This window comes from Sminthopsis crassicaudata, chromosome 5, assembly GCF_048593235.1.
Source record: "Sminthopsis crassicaudata isolate SCR6 chromosome 5, ASM4859323v1, whole genome shotgun sequence".
Taxonomy (NCBI): Eukaryota; Metazoa; Chordata; class Mammalia; order Dasyuromorphia; family Dasyuridae; genus Sminthopsis; species Sminthopsis crassicaudata.
In genome coordinates, this window is record NC_133621.1 from 61,956,398 (window position 1) to 61,972,756 (window position 16,359).

Sequence of the window (16,359 nt, forward strand, 5' to 3'; positions counted from 1 at the left end):
ATGGGAGATAGGATTTTAGGGGTGTGAGATTTTGTATTCTATAATCAGAAAAGAAAAACCCATCACTATTTCTTTGGTATAAATCAGGTAAAAGGAATATGGGTAATGTATGTGTCTTGTATATTGCTATATCATAATGTAAATACTGAGGAACCCAAATGGATCTTTAATCTTATTGGTTTAGACATTTCCTCCCTCCAGCAATGTAGAATATAACCAATCCAAACCTGTCTATCCAGCATGACTCTTGTCTATTGTTCTATTAATCTTCTATAAACTGGAAGTCTACCTCACTTTAAGTGGGTTCCATTAATTATGGTCATCATAGAAATTAAGATAACTTTAGAAGAAATTAAAATAATTTGATTTCATCCCACTCAGAGCCCATCTTCCCTTTAAGTTACACTTTTAATATTTACTAAATCATAGGTCCATGGACAAGTCACGTAAACTCAGATCCTTCATCTATAAAATAGTAATTAAAAAACAACTTTGTTACCATTCTTATAGGGTTGTTAAGAGAATCAAAGAAGATTATGTGTGCAAAATGCTTTGCAATTCTTAATTGTTCCATAAATTTCAGTTATCATTGTTATTATTGTTATTTATTTCTAGTATCTATGTTAGATGGAACTCAAATAGAAATGTTAATAAATCAACCAGCATTATTTAAGCATCAATTCTGTCTCAGGTACTGTGTTAGGTTCTGAAGATACAATTACAAATATGAAAGAGTTTCTGCCCTCTATCATTCTATCATTTAATCAGGATGATAACATCTACACATATAGAAACACAATAAACATGAGGTAATTTGGATTTAGTGGAAAGCAGAAACTAGCACTGAAGGATATCATTATTCCCTCTTCTCTTAGTCAAATTGTCCTTCCCTCTTTTTCTCAAACAAAATATTCCATCTCCTATGTCTATACCTATGCACTGTCCATCTTTTGTGCAAGTAATAATTCCCTCCTTATCTCTGCCTCAGAGAGTTTTTCTCTTTCTTTAAGATGTACCATCTTCTACATGAAACATTTCCCAGTCCCTCAACTTCTAGGACTTGTCCTTCCAAACTACCTCATATTGGACTAATTTGCATATGTTTAATTCAATTTTCCTTTTATGCATTTCTATAGACATTTATTGTGTTCCTCCATTAGAATGTAAAATTCATTAAATTAGGGATTATTTGATTCTTTGTTCTTGTATTTTCAGTGCCCAGCACAATACATGGAAAATAATAGGAACTGGTATCGATTGATGTGGCAACTTGAATGATTTCAGTTTTCCCTAATTCCCTAAAATATTCATAAATCTATATATTTAGATAACCTAAGGAAAATCTTTCCATAATTTCTTATGGGAATGACCTGGTCTTGAATTGCATTCATAAGACCTCCATTTCTAAACCAAAATATGTATCCCTCAATCATTGTTTTTGATGCTTCATGTCAAAATGTAATTGGTTGAGTTCATTTTGATATTTATCATGAAGTCCTTTTAGTCTAATTCTTAAATCTTAACTATTTCACAGACTCTTTCTGGAGTGAATTAAGCATTGCTTATAATTAATATGTCAATTAGCCTGTACCAGCTGTGTTGTTTACCACATTTACATATTTTTTGCCATATTGCCTTGAAGTGTCATCTCTTTGTTGCAGAAGTAAGTTATTAACTTACTTATTATGTTATCTGAGGACATCTATCAATCCTCTTTCATTTTTTTTTAAACAAGGAAGTATTAATCTTTCTAAAACTAGCCACGTTTGAGTGATAGACCTTTTTATTGTTCTTAATATTGTGTAGTTATTCTTTGCATCAGTAATTATCCATTTTACTGTTCCAAAAGTATATGAGATAAATATTGTTAACTGTGATAATTGCTTTTAACCCGCTATTCCAGTTGAGCTCTGACTTTGGGATACCAACAAATCTCTTGGTCAACATTGCCCTAGCTTTTTTCTTGATAACGTTTTGCTTATTACATTTTGCATGAAGAAGACTAAGAAATTAGTAATTTTCAGTTTCATCTATTGGTTCTGTTTGACTTTTGGATTAAAGCTCAAAGACTTTACTCTTAATGAATATTAATAATTTTATACTTATCAAATCCAACTAACATTTTGATGTCATTGAAGAAAATGCCTGTGAGATTACAATGCTGTTTGATTTATTTTTCAGTGGAGTTGTATAATATCAATGACCAACTCAAAGTTATAATGCAATTCACTTCACTTGAAAACCATACATAATTATATTCAGGAGATATGACCTTAAGTTTTAGCTGAATTAGAATCATAACAGGCTAAATCAAATGTCCTTTAAATATAAAATAGTTTTCTATGTTGGCATTAAATGCTCTAAAATTCTACTATAACTGGTTCTGTGTTGTATATTTGCAATAGAATAGATAAATGATGCATGAGCCTGAATCAAAAAAAAAATTGTGGTAATCAATAAACTTGTCATTAATGTTATGGTGATTTGGGGGAACCTTTTTAACATTTAGAAATACCAGTTTCATAAATCACTAAGAATTTTTAAAGCACACCATGGCATTTTTTTTTCTCATTGACTATATCAGTTTCTTGTATCTATAGATATTTTTGTGATATAATTATAGGTTCTTTTGCAAGGAATACATAACCATGCCCAATAATTGTTTTAAAATTTTGAAGAGCCACTGGTATTTTAACTTTTTTATCATTGCATATGATGACTTTTACTAAGAAAATTAGGATTAGGTTTGTGTTTAAGAGAAAACTAGTAAAGCTTTTTGTTAATGTACCATTCAGTACAGAAATAAGCAAATAATGAAGATGATAATGATGATGGTGATGATAACTAACATTTACATAGTGCTTTAAGGACTGTGAAGCTCTTTACAAATATAAAATCATTTGATCTTCACAACAATCCTGAGAAGTAGGTTCTATTATTATTCTCATTTTACAGATGAAGAAATTGTTAGAATAAGATAGAGCTTCTAAGTGTCTAAAGATGATTTGAACTTGTGTCTTCCTGAACCTAGGTCTAGCATTCTAACCACTGTGTGATTCAGCTGCCCAAATGCTTGTAACATTCCAAAGATCATTCAAAACAATACACACACACACACACACACACACACACACACACACACACACACACACATATATATGATTAAAACATATTCCCTGCTGTCAGAAAACTCACATTTTAATGAGGGAGATAATGTACAAATTCATATGCAAATGCAAGTTACATAAAGTATAAATGAAAAATAATCTTATGAAAGAAAGGGTGTAGGAAGAGAAGCAGGGAAGGACTTCTACAGAGGGTGAGATTTGATCTTTTTTGAATGAAAATGGGAAAAGAAGGATTTGGAGGTTAGGAGGGGTAAGATGTCAGGTTGGTGGACAACCAAAGCACAGATTCAGCAGATGAAATGCATGAGTGAGGAGCAGCAAATAGGGGAGTACAACTAAAAGAAAGTATAAGAAGAGTGGGAAAAGTCAGAGGGCACAAGATTGTGAAGGATCAAACAGGATTTTGTATTTGATCTAGGAAGTAATAGAAACCCATTGGAATTTTTTTGAGTATAATATGACATGGTCATACCTGAGCTTGTGGATACTAAAAACCCCATTTTTAGATCAGGTGGGCTACATGTTAACTTAGGGATTCATAGTCTAAATTTTAGAGACTCTTTTCAAATGATGAGTAATTCTGTCATTCTTTTTATATGAAACCAGATTTCAAAATGAAGTTATAACTAAATGGAAGGAAAGCTTCCAAAAGATTCAAATACAGGTTGTAGTTTGAGTTTGGATAATAATCCAAAGGCAATAAGATATACTGTTTCAGGGAATTCTTATGCTATAGGGTTCATGCTCAGAACTTGCAAAAAATCATAAAGATTATTGCATCATTTTTCCAATATCTGTTGCAGTAGATGAACAGATTAATTTTACAATGAATTTTACAAGACCATCCAACTTGAATCAACATAACTGTAATATTCTATAACTTTAGTACAAAGTTAGACATAGGAGAAAATGGCAATTTTTAAAGTATGTTGGAAAATGTAGATCCAGATTAAGAAACATATGAAAAGCTTGTTGATCACGTAGATGTTTCATAATTAAATATAACAAATATTTTCTTCTCTTAGGGAATCAAGAAGGTCTGAAAACAATGACCACTAAATAATGTCAGAAAAGTAGAATTGATTATATTTTAATAGGAAATATATGGGTGAAAATTGTTATAAGAATAATTTTTGAATGAATGTGTGAGCGATCAATTTCTTAAAGATTTAAATTTAAATTCTTAAACCAATACAAACTAAGAATAAATAATAAAAATGAGAAGACATGGAGTTAAATTAAAACACTCCAAATTGACCTATTTAAACAAGCTATAGTTGCAAATTGGCAAATGAATAGATATTGAACAGACATTTCCTTGAGAACTTTAACTTATGTACCTCTATTACCACCATGAAAAAAATAAAAGAGTTCACTAGAAACAACCTTGTTCAGAAAACAAACTACTTTCCAAGAGGACAGGTATGACAATAAAGAAAAACAGAATTTCAATTATAAACTTGCTTACAAGATTTTATGAAAAATGATGGTAGATAATATGATAATACTATAAGCAGTATCACCTCATAAAATACTAAGATGTGGAAAGATAAAAAGCAAGTTTAAAGAAAACTTCTCTTTTATGAAAATGTTTTGCATAACTTCTCATGTATTTTCTTAATAGGGCCTGGGGATAGGGATAAGGGAGAGAACATGGAATTCAAAAGTTTTTATCAAATGCAGATAAATTATTTTAAATATAATAGAAAATATTAATTTTTTTAAAAGAAAACTTTTCAAAAAACTCACTTAATCCAGACCATCCTATAGGAATTTAAGGAAGAAACTAAAAGGATAACAAACCTATGGAAAATGGAAAATATATGAATATTTTTATAACAAATTATTTTCTTTCTCAATAACAATGAAACTACCTCAATGGACTCTAAGATGTGTTCTATAAGAAAATACACATGATCCTAACGAACACAAAAATAAGAAGACAGAACATATAAAATATAGGCAGAAATTATGCTAAGGAAGACCTAATTTTGAGGTCATTGGGAGACTTGTCTGAAGGTACTAAATGTATTGAAAATATCCATGGACGTTAATAATAATAATAACAAAAAGACATTTGGAAAAGAAGCAATTCTTCAAGCTACTTTTTCATCTCTACAAAAATGACAAAACAAAGTAGGCTTTAACAAATGATATTCTATAGCAGACTATCTATTTATAGTCATACAATTGTTGGAGAAATGAAGAGAATAAAAGATTTTGCCGTAGTTATTGTTTGCTGAACAATAAAACAGACAAGATTATTTCAATTGGTAGAGGGAAATACTGCCTTAAAGATGCACTCAGAGTTTATCTGATACTTGTTTTAGAATCATAGAAATTTTCTTAATATATACAAAGAGAAAAAATTTATTCTGTAGCTCTTTTATTAATAGCATCAGGCAAGGTACCAAAAGGGGAGAGGTAAGGTTTACAAAAATATTTGTCATCATCACGGCAGATATCCACTACAGAATCCTTATTGAAAAATAGTTTTCTTAACAGAAATGAGGTCTTCTAGGTGCTTCTTTTTATAGATATTTTTACTAAATGCACTGAGCTTCATATTAATGTAGTGCTTTCTGCATGAAATTTATAATTATTCAAGGATTTAGTCTGTATAGAGAAAGAAAAAGAAAGATAAAGGGAAGGAGGAAAAGAAAAAGAAGTTAGAGAAGAAGAAAAGAAAAAGCAAGTGAAAGAAGAATGCCTTTTGTTCAGATTATGCTACACAATTGGATAGATGGCTTTTCAAGTTGGTCCCTTAGTATGTATGTACACATACATATGTATATATGTATGTCTTAAATAGAGACAATGAAGATGGACAATGAGTTGAACTTAAAATTTAAATAGGAGGTAGAGAGTAGAGAGAAATGCATTTGAAAGATCCCAAAATTTTACTATTTTCAATGAGTCCACAAGCTTTTCTCTGAACACAGGACCACCTTTTTAACACCAGTACTCTTTTATTGATACTATATTATTGTGAAATATGTAATACTATTCTCTCTCAAGAATTCAAGTTGATTGCAACGCAAATGATACAGAAAAGATTCAGTGTAGAATTAAAAAGCTATATTGCTCTTTAGTATGAAGAACTTCCCAGCAAGAATAGTTTAAAATATATCATCAAGATATATCCTTGAGGGATAGTTAGATGGAGCAGTGGATAGAGAACTGACTCTGAAGTCAGTTCAAATCTGAACTCAGACACTTAATACTTCCTGGCTGTGTGACCTGGAGAATCATTTAATCCCAAGTGCCTCGCAATGAAATAAAATAAAATATATCATCGAAGAAGAATAGGATAGGAAGAGAAGACAAGCCAATCTCAAAAAGAGAATAAAGGGCATAGATATACATGTCATTTCCATTAATTTCATTGCTATTCCTATAATGTCAAAATATAGAAGAATATCTGTAAGATGTTGGCTAAATAGCACCCCTGTGGAGGATTGATAGGAAGAAATGGACTGGTCCCACTACCGCCTCCCCCTTTATTTCTAAAAAATACATTGCACTTATTTTGTATATATTGTACAGACTTGTCTAAATACTTGTATTGATGGGCCAGAGTTATTTCATTTTTGTTATTATAGTTTCAGCATTTGGTGTGTTTCTAGCATTAAGTGACTTTTTAAATATATACTTCCTGCCTAACTAATTGATTGACAAAAGTTGCATAGAATGAGAAGGTTTAGTAAGCATGACCTTGAACCAATCCTTTCCTTTCTTGTAAAGGGCTGAAACTCTTGAGTTGATGCACTGAAGTCAGACAACCAAGCACTTAAGGCTAATTACCAATTGGACAATACTCTATTAGCATATGCTTGGAAAATGGCCCTTCCCACTATTTTGTGCTGGTTCAATTTTTTGGTGGATACAGAGAATTGTGGGAAGGATTAAGGGGCAGAGTAAGGCAAGCCAGAGTCACTTTGGCAGTAGAGGAGGAAAAGGAAATTCATGGAAATCCTGTGTCCATTCTCTTCACTTCTACCCTTAAAGACCAAGAATAAAGACCAAGGATTTTTGCTTATCCTGACTCCGGCTGATTCTAAGGTGGTCCAGGGTACTAACTTGGCCTTCACACTTTTTCTTAATCCCCACTTTGGTCTTGGTTTTCTAATTTGGGAAATGAAGAAGTCAGACAAAATGATTCCTAAATTTCCTGAAAGCTTTTAAGTTCCATAATTCTATGAACCTAAATATGGAAAGAAAATTAATTTTATTTTAGTTTTGATTCTCTGCCCTGACCATATGCCACAAATTATGATGACCCTCTTCTTGTTAAAATACTTTCTGGAAAAAAATAGAAATGATTGCACATCTACTAGAAGGTCTGGCCAGTTTTAATTGACCACATGCTAAATTTGGACAGTTGTCCTTTGACTTCCTTATCTACTTCTCATTGGTTCTTCAGCTTTTCCCCATAGTGCTTCTGAGCACTAAATAACTTAACAAAAGTCTGCCAATTTTCTGTTCTCACTCATCTGTCAGATGCTTGATAAAAATGCTGAACAGCAGTCTCCAGAGACCACCCAACTCCCAACTTCTTTTTATGACAATTTTTGATGTGTTAGTTTTTCATCAAAGCTATTCCTTTATGATTTCTTTTTCTTTTTCTTTTTTTTTTTTTTTTTGTAATTTTGCCCATCCAGTTAAGAAAAAAATGCATCAGATCTGCTTATTCACCTTCTACTCACACCATTGGTTCCTTCTGAAAATGATTCATATTTGGAGAATTCTGAATTATCACAATAGACTGCTTTGTTCTGATTATAATTTTAATGTTTTCTATCCTTGATTAAATTCACTCTAAAGTTCTAGAATGTGAAGAAAATAAACTATTTCTAGTATTTTGCTTTTTAAATTTTCCAGGCAGTGTGGATTGAAAGTTCTTAGGAACAGCTGCACTATTTATTTCACCAGAGATATTTGATGATTCCCCAGAGACCCTAGAAAAAAGTCAGTGCCTTTCTTTCACCAGAAGGTATGAAATATTCCCAGTAGAAATCAAGGACATTATAGAAGACTTTTATTCTTTGGGGAAATATTACTCTCAATGTTCCTATCCTTTTGATCTTCTCTCACCAGACTTATTCTGTGTTCTAAATAAGTGTAGTTGCTACTTTAAGTACCTTTCATCTAATCAAGTGAGAATCAAAAAGTAATTTACTTTGAAGAGATTTTAGAGAGAAATTTAAAGTCCAACTTCTCAATTTTTTACAGTTAAGGGAACTGAGTCTTAGGAAAGGGAAAGTTATTTTAGTTAGAATTCTACCTCTTGCTAAGAGCAGAGCCAGATCTCAAATCTGAATCTCCTCACATTTGGTCCTATTACTACCCAAAGCTTCTTCTGTACTCTTCTACTCAGCATGGTCTCTACCATCCCCAGGAATCTCTTACTCTAACCCCAGAATTCACATGTTGGAAGTACTTTTTACTATGTGACCTCTTTCTTATTGGATCATTCCTCCAGAAAATCCATTTAAGTGGGCTTGTCTCAATACTCTGAAGGCTGCTCCAGGTTTCTTTACTTAATCCTGCAAAAGGTACCTTCTTCTTCCACTGCCTTTCTTTTTCAGCTTCCTTTCATGTGTTACCTTTTCCCTTTAGAATCTAAGCTCCTTAAGGACAGGGACTATCCTTTCTCCTTGAATTTGTATCCCCAGAGTTTAGTAGTCTCTGACACACAGTAAGAGCTCTGATTTATTCTTTCATCTACATCAACTTGTTCCTCGGCAAATCCCTAATTTGCATATTAAGGATTATGGAATTTTAAAATTAGTTTTGAGGTAATTCTATTAAAAACAGGTCAAACACTTCAGCTTGAGTCTCTAACTCTCCTATTGGAGTAATAGGAAACTAACAGAGTTCTGATTTTTCTGCTGTTTATAATCTGTATAATCTCACACAAGTCAGCCAACTCTATGGGTCTCAACTTTCTTGTCTATTAAAAAAATGATAGTGGACTAAATGACCTCTAAGGCCCCTTCCTTATGGTTGTTATCAACTTTCAGAAAGCAGTTCTAAATGCTCATAAACTATGGAGAGAAGTGTTTCTTCCCCATTCTCCCATTCCCCAGTTACAGGAGAGAAGAATTAAATAATGCTTTATGAATAGTTGATTGCATAAATATATCTTTAAATGGTTACCTACTTTTAAAATGAAATGACTATTCATACAATTGAAAAACATGTTTGTTTCCTACAATTTTCATCTGCTCTGACTAATGAGATAGGGTTTTAATACAGGATCCATCATTAACCAGATGCTCAATTTTGGACTAATTTGCTAACTTTTCTGGTCTTCAGTTTCTTCTTTTATTAAATGAAAATACTCAAATAGATGAGCTCTTAAGGTCCCTTTTGTTAAATATTTCTTGGACTTTGTTGTTGCTCAGTCATGTCCAATTCTTTGTGACACCATTTGAGGGTATCTTAGTAAAGATACTGGAATGGTTTGCCATTTCCTTATCCATCTTATTTTACAAATGAGGAAACTGAGGCAAACAGTTTCGTGAGTTGTCCTGGGTCACACAGCTAATGTCTGATACTGGATTTGAATTCAGATCTTTCTAATTATAGAACTTCCTAATTCCACTGCACTTCCTAGCTGCCTCTTTGAATTTATGAATGCTATATACTTTTGATTTTTTAGAAGTATTGATTCAAAAGATATTGATTAATTGATGATTCAAAAATAATGGCTGCTGGGCTGAATCACTTATTTTAGTAATGTTGAACTAAGGCAGACATTTTAGGTAAATGTGTGTGGGAGTACACATGTATGCATCTTTTCATGTTTTGAAAATCATAGATCTGGATGGTCAATATCACTTCCAAAATGTAATTCCAAGCACAGATAATTTTGCCAGGACAATTTAGGGGAATTGAGTCCTTTCTAGGTTTGTACTTTATTAAAAATAGTTTCTTCCCAACAAGATTACTGCAAACAAAGTTGCCTGATTAGTATATTTTGATTTTTGGTCCTATAGATTTACCTTATTAAAATTTTCCCATATTCAATATACTTCCTCTCCCATCAAATCCTTCTTTAAGGAAAACAGCTGATATATGTTAGATATACCTTAGTGTGAATTATACCGTATCTCCTCACAGGGGCTACTGCAATTTATCCCTTCTCTGTAACTCTGAATTCAAAGAAAATATAAACATCAGTGATTATGTTAAAGATAACTGGGGTTGGGGGGATAGTAGGGAACTTTAATTTCACACTGTCAAATACTTGTGGATTTTTTTCTTCCTGACCACAGGCCCACTACTCTATCCATTGATTCAACTAGCTGCTTAAGTGGCATTTTTGTAAGCTATGAGCTCATCATCTTGGGTTCTCTAACCTGGTATCAATGCTTATTTTACTATTGTTCTTGAGGGTTGCTCTCTGTTGATTTTATTTACTATAGTATTACTTTTATTCGTAAATGGCATATGGCCATTTTTTCCCCAATGTTTAACCCAATGTTCTGGGTACCACACTATTTTTTAAAAATACCACATTTGATTTCCCATGAAATCTTTCAACAATTTTATTGGATTGAGGGAAGAAATTTTCCCCAGGACTTTTTACATTCAGAACAACCCAAGCATTCTATTGCTTTTTTGCCAACAGGTTGTAGATGATAGTTATAATTAATAAATCATGTTGTACACCACTTCATTCTTTCCAAGGTGATTGCTATATAGAAAAAGTAAAGATGTGTTAAAAAAATACTAATTCATAGTATGAAGCCCTTAATCTCTTTGATAGATATTCTTCAGAACTAAATGGAGCCAATATGGAAATCTGGCAATGTCCAAAGTCAGCCTTCCAGAGGAGGAAGTGAGATTTTCTTTTCCTTTTTAATTGTCTGAGATTTTTAAAAAATGAACCTGGTTTCTCCTTACAAACCATTGCCATCTTCTTTTTCTTCTGCAGAATTGTTCATTTTAAGCTATTTTGAAAGGCTTTCCTTTTAAGTAAAACATTATTTCAGTAATCTATTTGCTTGTCACTATATATGTGCCCTTAGGTAAGGAATTTATTTACATTCTCTGGGTCTCAGTTTTCTTCATTGTGAAAGAAAATAGTTGCATTGGGAGACCTTTAAGGTCTCTTTCATCTATAATCATTGATCCTATGACCACAAACAAATCATTTTTGATGTTTCATTTGTGAAACACAGAGAAGATGGAATGCTATGATTGCATTTAGTTTTACTCTTCATAGAAACATTTACTGCATAATAATAGTTCAACTTATTGAAACAAATTTTATGATTGAAGCACAAAATCCATGTTTCTGTTTTGTCCTAGAGCTCTAAGCATACTGCTGTAGAAAGATATTTCTCTTTGAATTTACCAAAAAAGGTTAAAAGTATTAAGAACTGTTATGCTTACTTAGCCAGACTTCAAATATTTGGGACATTTAGTTTTACTATTAGCTTATTCCTTTAGATTTTATAGGGAAAGTAAAGTTTATATATATTTGCAAGGGAGAAAAGGTTAACTTTGCTATTTAATGAAATTTAAAATTCACATATGGGAGCTCTGTTGGTGTGTGTTAGATGAAATTTTAAGATGCTGTGAAATTAAGATGGTATTATGTCATTCCCTCTTGTTAATTCATCAGATATTTGGGAATGCTTTGGGGATAAAACTCATTATTGCAACAGAAGAGATATGTTTAAAGAGACCCTAACAGAATGTCAAATGCCATATTTTAAATTAAATTTCTAGGTTTGAAAGGGCTTGCAGAATTCTTTCTCATGCCTACTCCATTGTCTGCTTTGGTTTTTCAAGATGAAATTGTGAAATTTTATAAGTCTATTTGACTTGTTCCTCCATGCCACAAAAATTCATTGATGATTTATGTAACTAAAAGTAATTTCAGTAAGTTAAATGATCATGATCTAGTGGAGAGAGTACTGGATACAGAATCAGGAGATTCCTTTCCTACCTCTAACATTTTGCATGTGAGTGATCTTGGGCAATCAATTTAACTATTCTGCCTCTCTTTATAAAATGGAGATAATTGTTTATCTTATTTGACAACTCACAAAATTCCTACGAGAGTTCTGCTTTTCAAACCTTAAGTCATAATAGAAAGGTGAGATATTATAACTTTGTTGGAAGAATGCTGTTGGACAGGTCTTTTTACCCTACAATTAATGTATTTCTATCTCTTGAATTACAAATAAGTCCTTTGGTTTTCTTTGTGTTTTCTAGAGCATCAGAGCATCAGGACTGATCCTATTGGAAACAATTCTTTTTGGATCTCTGCTATTATACTTTCCGGTAAGTTGTATGATTTTTTTAAAATTAATTATCCTTTTAAATTAAATGTCATCTCTATTGAGAACTTTACCTCAATAGTCTTATGGTAGCTGTTAAAAGCAAGAAGTGGTGGGTGATTATTTCTCTGATTGTTGGATGGCATTTCCCCTGGGCATGTTCTACACACTTCCATTGATCTGATAACAATAATTAGTGACACTCTCAGCGTGGTATTACTTTGCAGATCTCAGAATAGTTGGTGTCTGCTGGTCTTTGTAGTTTCTGCTAGAAATTATTTCAGGCTAGTAGTTTTGGTATCATCTCTCCAAGACCACAGCTTTTATCATATCAACTCCTTTTTTTAGTGATAGGTCAATTTTCCTGATTAAAGAACATTGATAACTCTTTAGTTGTAACCATTTGGATTCCTTTTCTAGGTGGAGATGAGCATCTTCTCTTATAGATAACCACCCAAGTCAAGATTAGACATTCCTAAACTCATTTAATTGAATTTGAACCAGAAAACAAGATAAACTAGAAGGAAAGAGCGTTTTTTTAAAAATTCACCTAATCTGTATTACTGCCCTATTTGTAGGTAACTATAAACAATAAAGCCCCCATGCTTTGGTACTATATGTTGTCTAACCCCCAAATAACATCATCTTTCTATACATGGGAAAATAGAAACTTTAACTATATATAGTTTAGATCAGAGATATTAAACCTACCACCTATGGATGACATTACTGGTCTAGATGTTAATTATTCTCTGAATACTTCATATAACATCATCACGCCCCAGAGTAGTTTATATTATATTACAATGATTTTAATGTATTTAATTGTATGCCAGTTTCAGCCAAATTGATAATCATCTTAGTGCAATGAGGAGAGGGAGAGAAGGAGAGGGAATGCAAGTTGGTGGTCTTACTTACCTAGAAAGTCTTTATTCAAGTTCTTCTTTTGACACATATTGACTATGACCTTGAACAAGTCACAAGATGGGGGAATAATTTATGTAGTACCTACTTATGGAAATTTTGGTTCCTAACACAAATGCTAAATAATTTCTTTACATGGTGACTTGTCAGCTCTAATACTTGATGTGAGCTCAATTGAGATGAAAGAGGTAAAGTTCTTTATATAACTTTAAAGTACTCTAAAAAAGGTAATTTACCATAACTGATATTTTTGGCTGAATTTTGGCTGTGATTATCATAGGGAACTCCTGGTAAAGAGCTTCTGATAATACTCTTAGAATTGACTATAACAGTTACGAATTAAGTGTTATGTCTAGGATCACATAGTTATTGTGTATCAGAATCTGGATCCCAGATTTTTGTATCCTATATATTCCTTGGAGTGAGATTCTCTATTTATTATGCTTTACCCCATTTCATTAATGTTATTATTTTTATTATCATTAATGTCTTAATTCTTAGTTGTTGTATTTTTACATTTTGGGAAACACATGACAATTGTGAGAAAACAAAGAACCACATGAAAAGAAACATAGTTTCTGTCTTGTATGATATAATTAGGATATTACTTCAGAGTTTATATTTTGTCTATAGGTCAGGGGAAAGCCACTGAAAGTTTCTGAATATTGGGGTGAATGGAAGCTCTTTGGTGCTTCTCAACTTCAAGATGGTCAGAAAATAGGAAAACAAGGTGAAATGGGGGATGGAAGGAATGGGGAGATTATTGCCAGTACAAGTAGATCTGATTTTCTGGAACATTCTTATGGACCAACCTAAAAAAATGTAGTTGCCTATGTTGTTTTGACTAAATTATGAAGTGTGAAATTTTGACATGCAAAATGGCTGCTAAATTCCAAGAGAACATGTGTTTTGGGGCCAAAATTTCTTCAAGTAATATTTAAAGTCTATATAGATTTGATATAGACATATATAGACTTATTTGCTATAAGAAACCTTTAATATCATGTAATCCAAACCCTTTATTGCAGTTGATTTTGTTCCCTATTTATGGACACATCCTAAATTATGGGCTAACACATGTTTTCAAGACCATCCTAAAAAATTGCTCATTTATTGTGAGTTGTGTCTTACATCAGGTAAATATTAAAGGATCCTGGCTTTATTTTAGTTGGTTTATTTCCATTTGGGAAATGATACCTTAGTGAAATGGTTGTGCCTCTATATGGTTGATTTAAAGTGAAGCATCATCTGATTTACAGCAAAGTAAAAGCCAGTAGTCAGCCATCCATCCTTTATCCCTGGAAAGACAAATGGACTAAGGCCCTAAAATTTCCTGGATGAAGTTTAGATCCTGCAAGAACAGAAACAAAGCTTCTCTTAAGAAAAAAAAAAAAAAAAAGACACTTACTTATAAGAATTGAAGTTGCAGAATATCTCAAGTTCCTAGTCTTGACCAGTGATACTTAAGAATTCAGTCTCTTTTGGGAATGGAGTTGGAGCTGGGGACTTGGTGGCTAAATCAATGACTACAAAAGTGAAAAAGCATCATAGTGAAGGAAGGAAAAGAAATCTTGCAGAAATCATGGACACAGCACTTTACCTCAATAATTTTTAATGTGATCAAGAAAAACAGAAAATAATGATTAATTGATATTTACATAACAAATCTTGCCAACAAAAACATTAGTATATTTCAGAGTATTGATTTTTTATTGAACCTACTGCTTACTGTCTCTTAACTTAGATCTCTTCTTCATTTTTTAGTAATAGTCAGGTAATCTTAAAATAGTATATAAGATTATTACATCTCTGCTTCTTTTTGAATGTCCTCACAAAGAATTACACCTATTAAGAACTTTCACTGAATAGATGAAAGAATAGTCTTAATTCATATTGTATTATTTGAAAAAGATTCTATTCCTTGAAGGCCTAGATCAAGAATTGGCAATCTAACTACTGGGCTACATTTTTGAATGGTATTTAATTCTTAAGTAGAGTTTCATTGAATTTTAAAATGTAAAAATCATTCTTATCTCTGTAATCCCCACACCTATGATTTAGATTATTGCATCCTGCCTTTGGGCAAACCAACACAAGAATCAATCAAAAGGTCAGATTTGGACAATGTAATGTTTCTTTTAAGCATTAAATTCTACAGAGCTAAAACAAAAATGAGAAACTGGTTCCATGAATATAGATTCAGGACAGAAGCTCAGCACTGGATCAAGAAACAAGATACAGAACCCCAAAGGTTGATTATTTGTACTGTGGCAAGAAAATTTTAGCATGCTGCCATTTTTTTTAAGACCACTGTTCACTTCACAGGATGGAACTTGCAGAACTTGCATGGAGACATCAAATTTTTGTTCAGATTAGTGATAGAAGCATTTTGGCCTTTTATTATGGAAGCATTTTGACTTTTTTTATTATTCCTATTTAATTAAGTTGTGATGTTGATTATAAGCCTAGCACAATCTGGTGAGTCCTTGCTCTGTTGAAAAAATTCCTGTTTGAGATATTAGCTTTAGCTTCATTATTTACTATTCAGTTTATTTACTTACGAGATGTAAATCATCTCCTTCTGATATCAGTCCTTTGACATAGACATTTTTACCTTCTCTTTTGCTTTCTCTAAAAATTCCAATTGAAATCCTCTTACATTGTCCTACATAAAATTTTTAAAAATACTACTTATGACCCAATGACTTATTTGTACCATAGGACTATGCTCTGAGCATATAATTTACTAGTTATTAAAATGCCTCTATGTGTTGATAAATATGATTGGCATCAATACGTATCAATAAATCCCTGAATATTTTTATATTATTATATCACAAACTCACCTTAATTATTTAATCTTTGTATAATCCAATAGACACCACTGGAGAAATGTAGGATTAGGATTGGTTCTACAACTCTGATTTCACTGTTACAGGGAACTATTAGATGAGAAAGCGCTCTCTACTGTGCAGATTGGAATCTTCTGTGTAATTTGTAGTCCTAAATAC

At 32.2% G+C, this 16,359-nt stretch overlaps 1 protein-coding gene across 1 annotated transcript in view; it reads left to right on the forward strand.

The window, feature by feature from the left end:
• GPR158 (G protein-coupled receptor 158) overlaps nt 1–16,359 on the forward strand; it is a 386,759-nt gene that overhangs the window by 224,200 nt on the left and 146,200 nt on the right. Inside the window, exon 5 of the mRNA XM_074266961.1 lies at nt 12,360–12,428. Coding sequence (XP_074123062.1) covers nt 12,360–12,428 — 69 coding nt within the window. The remainder of the gene's footprint in view (nt 1–12,359; nt 12,429–16,359) is intronic.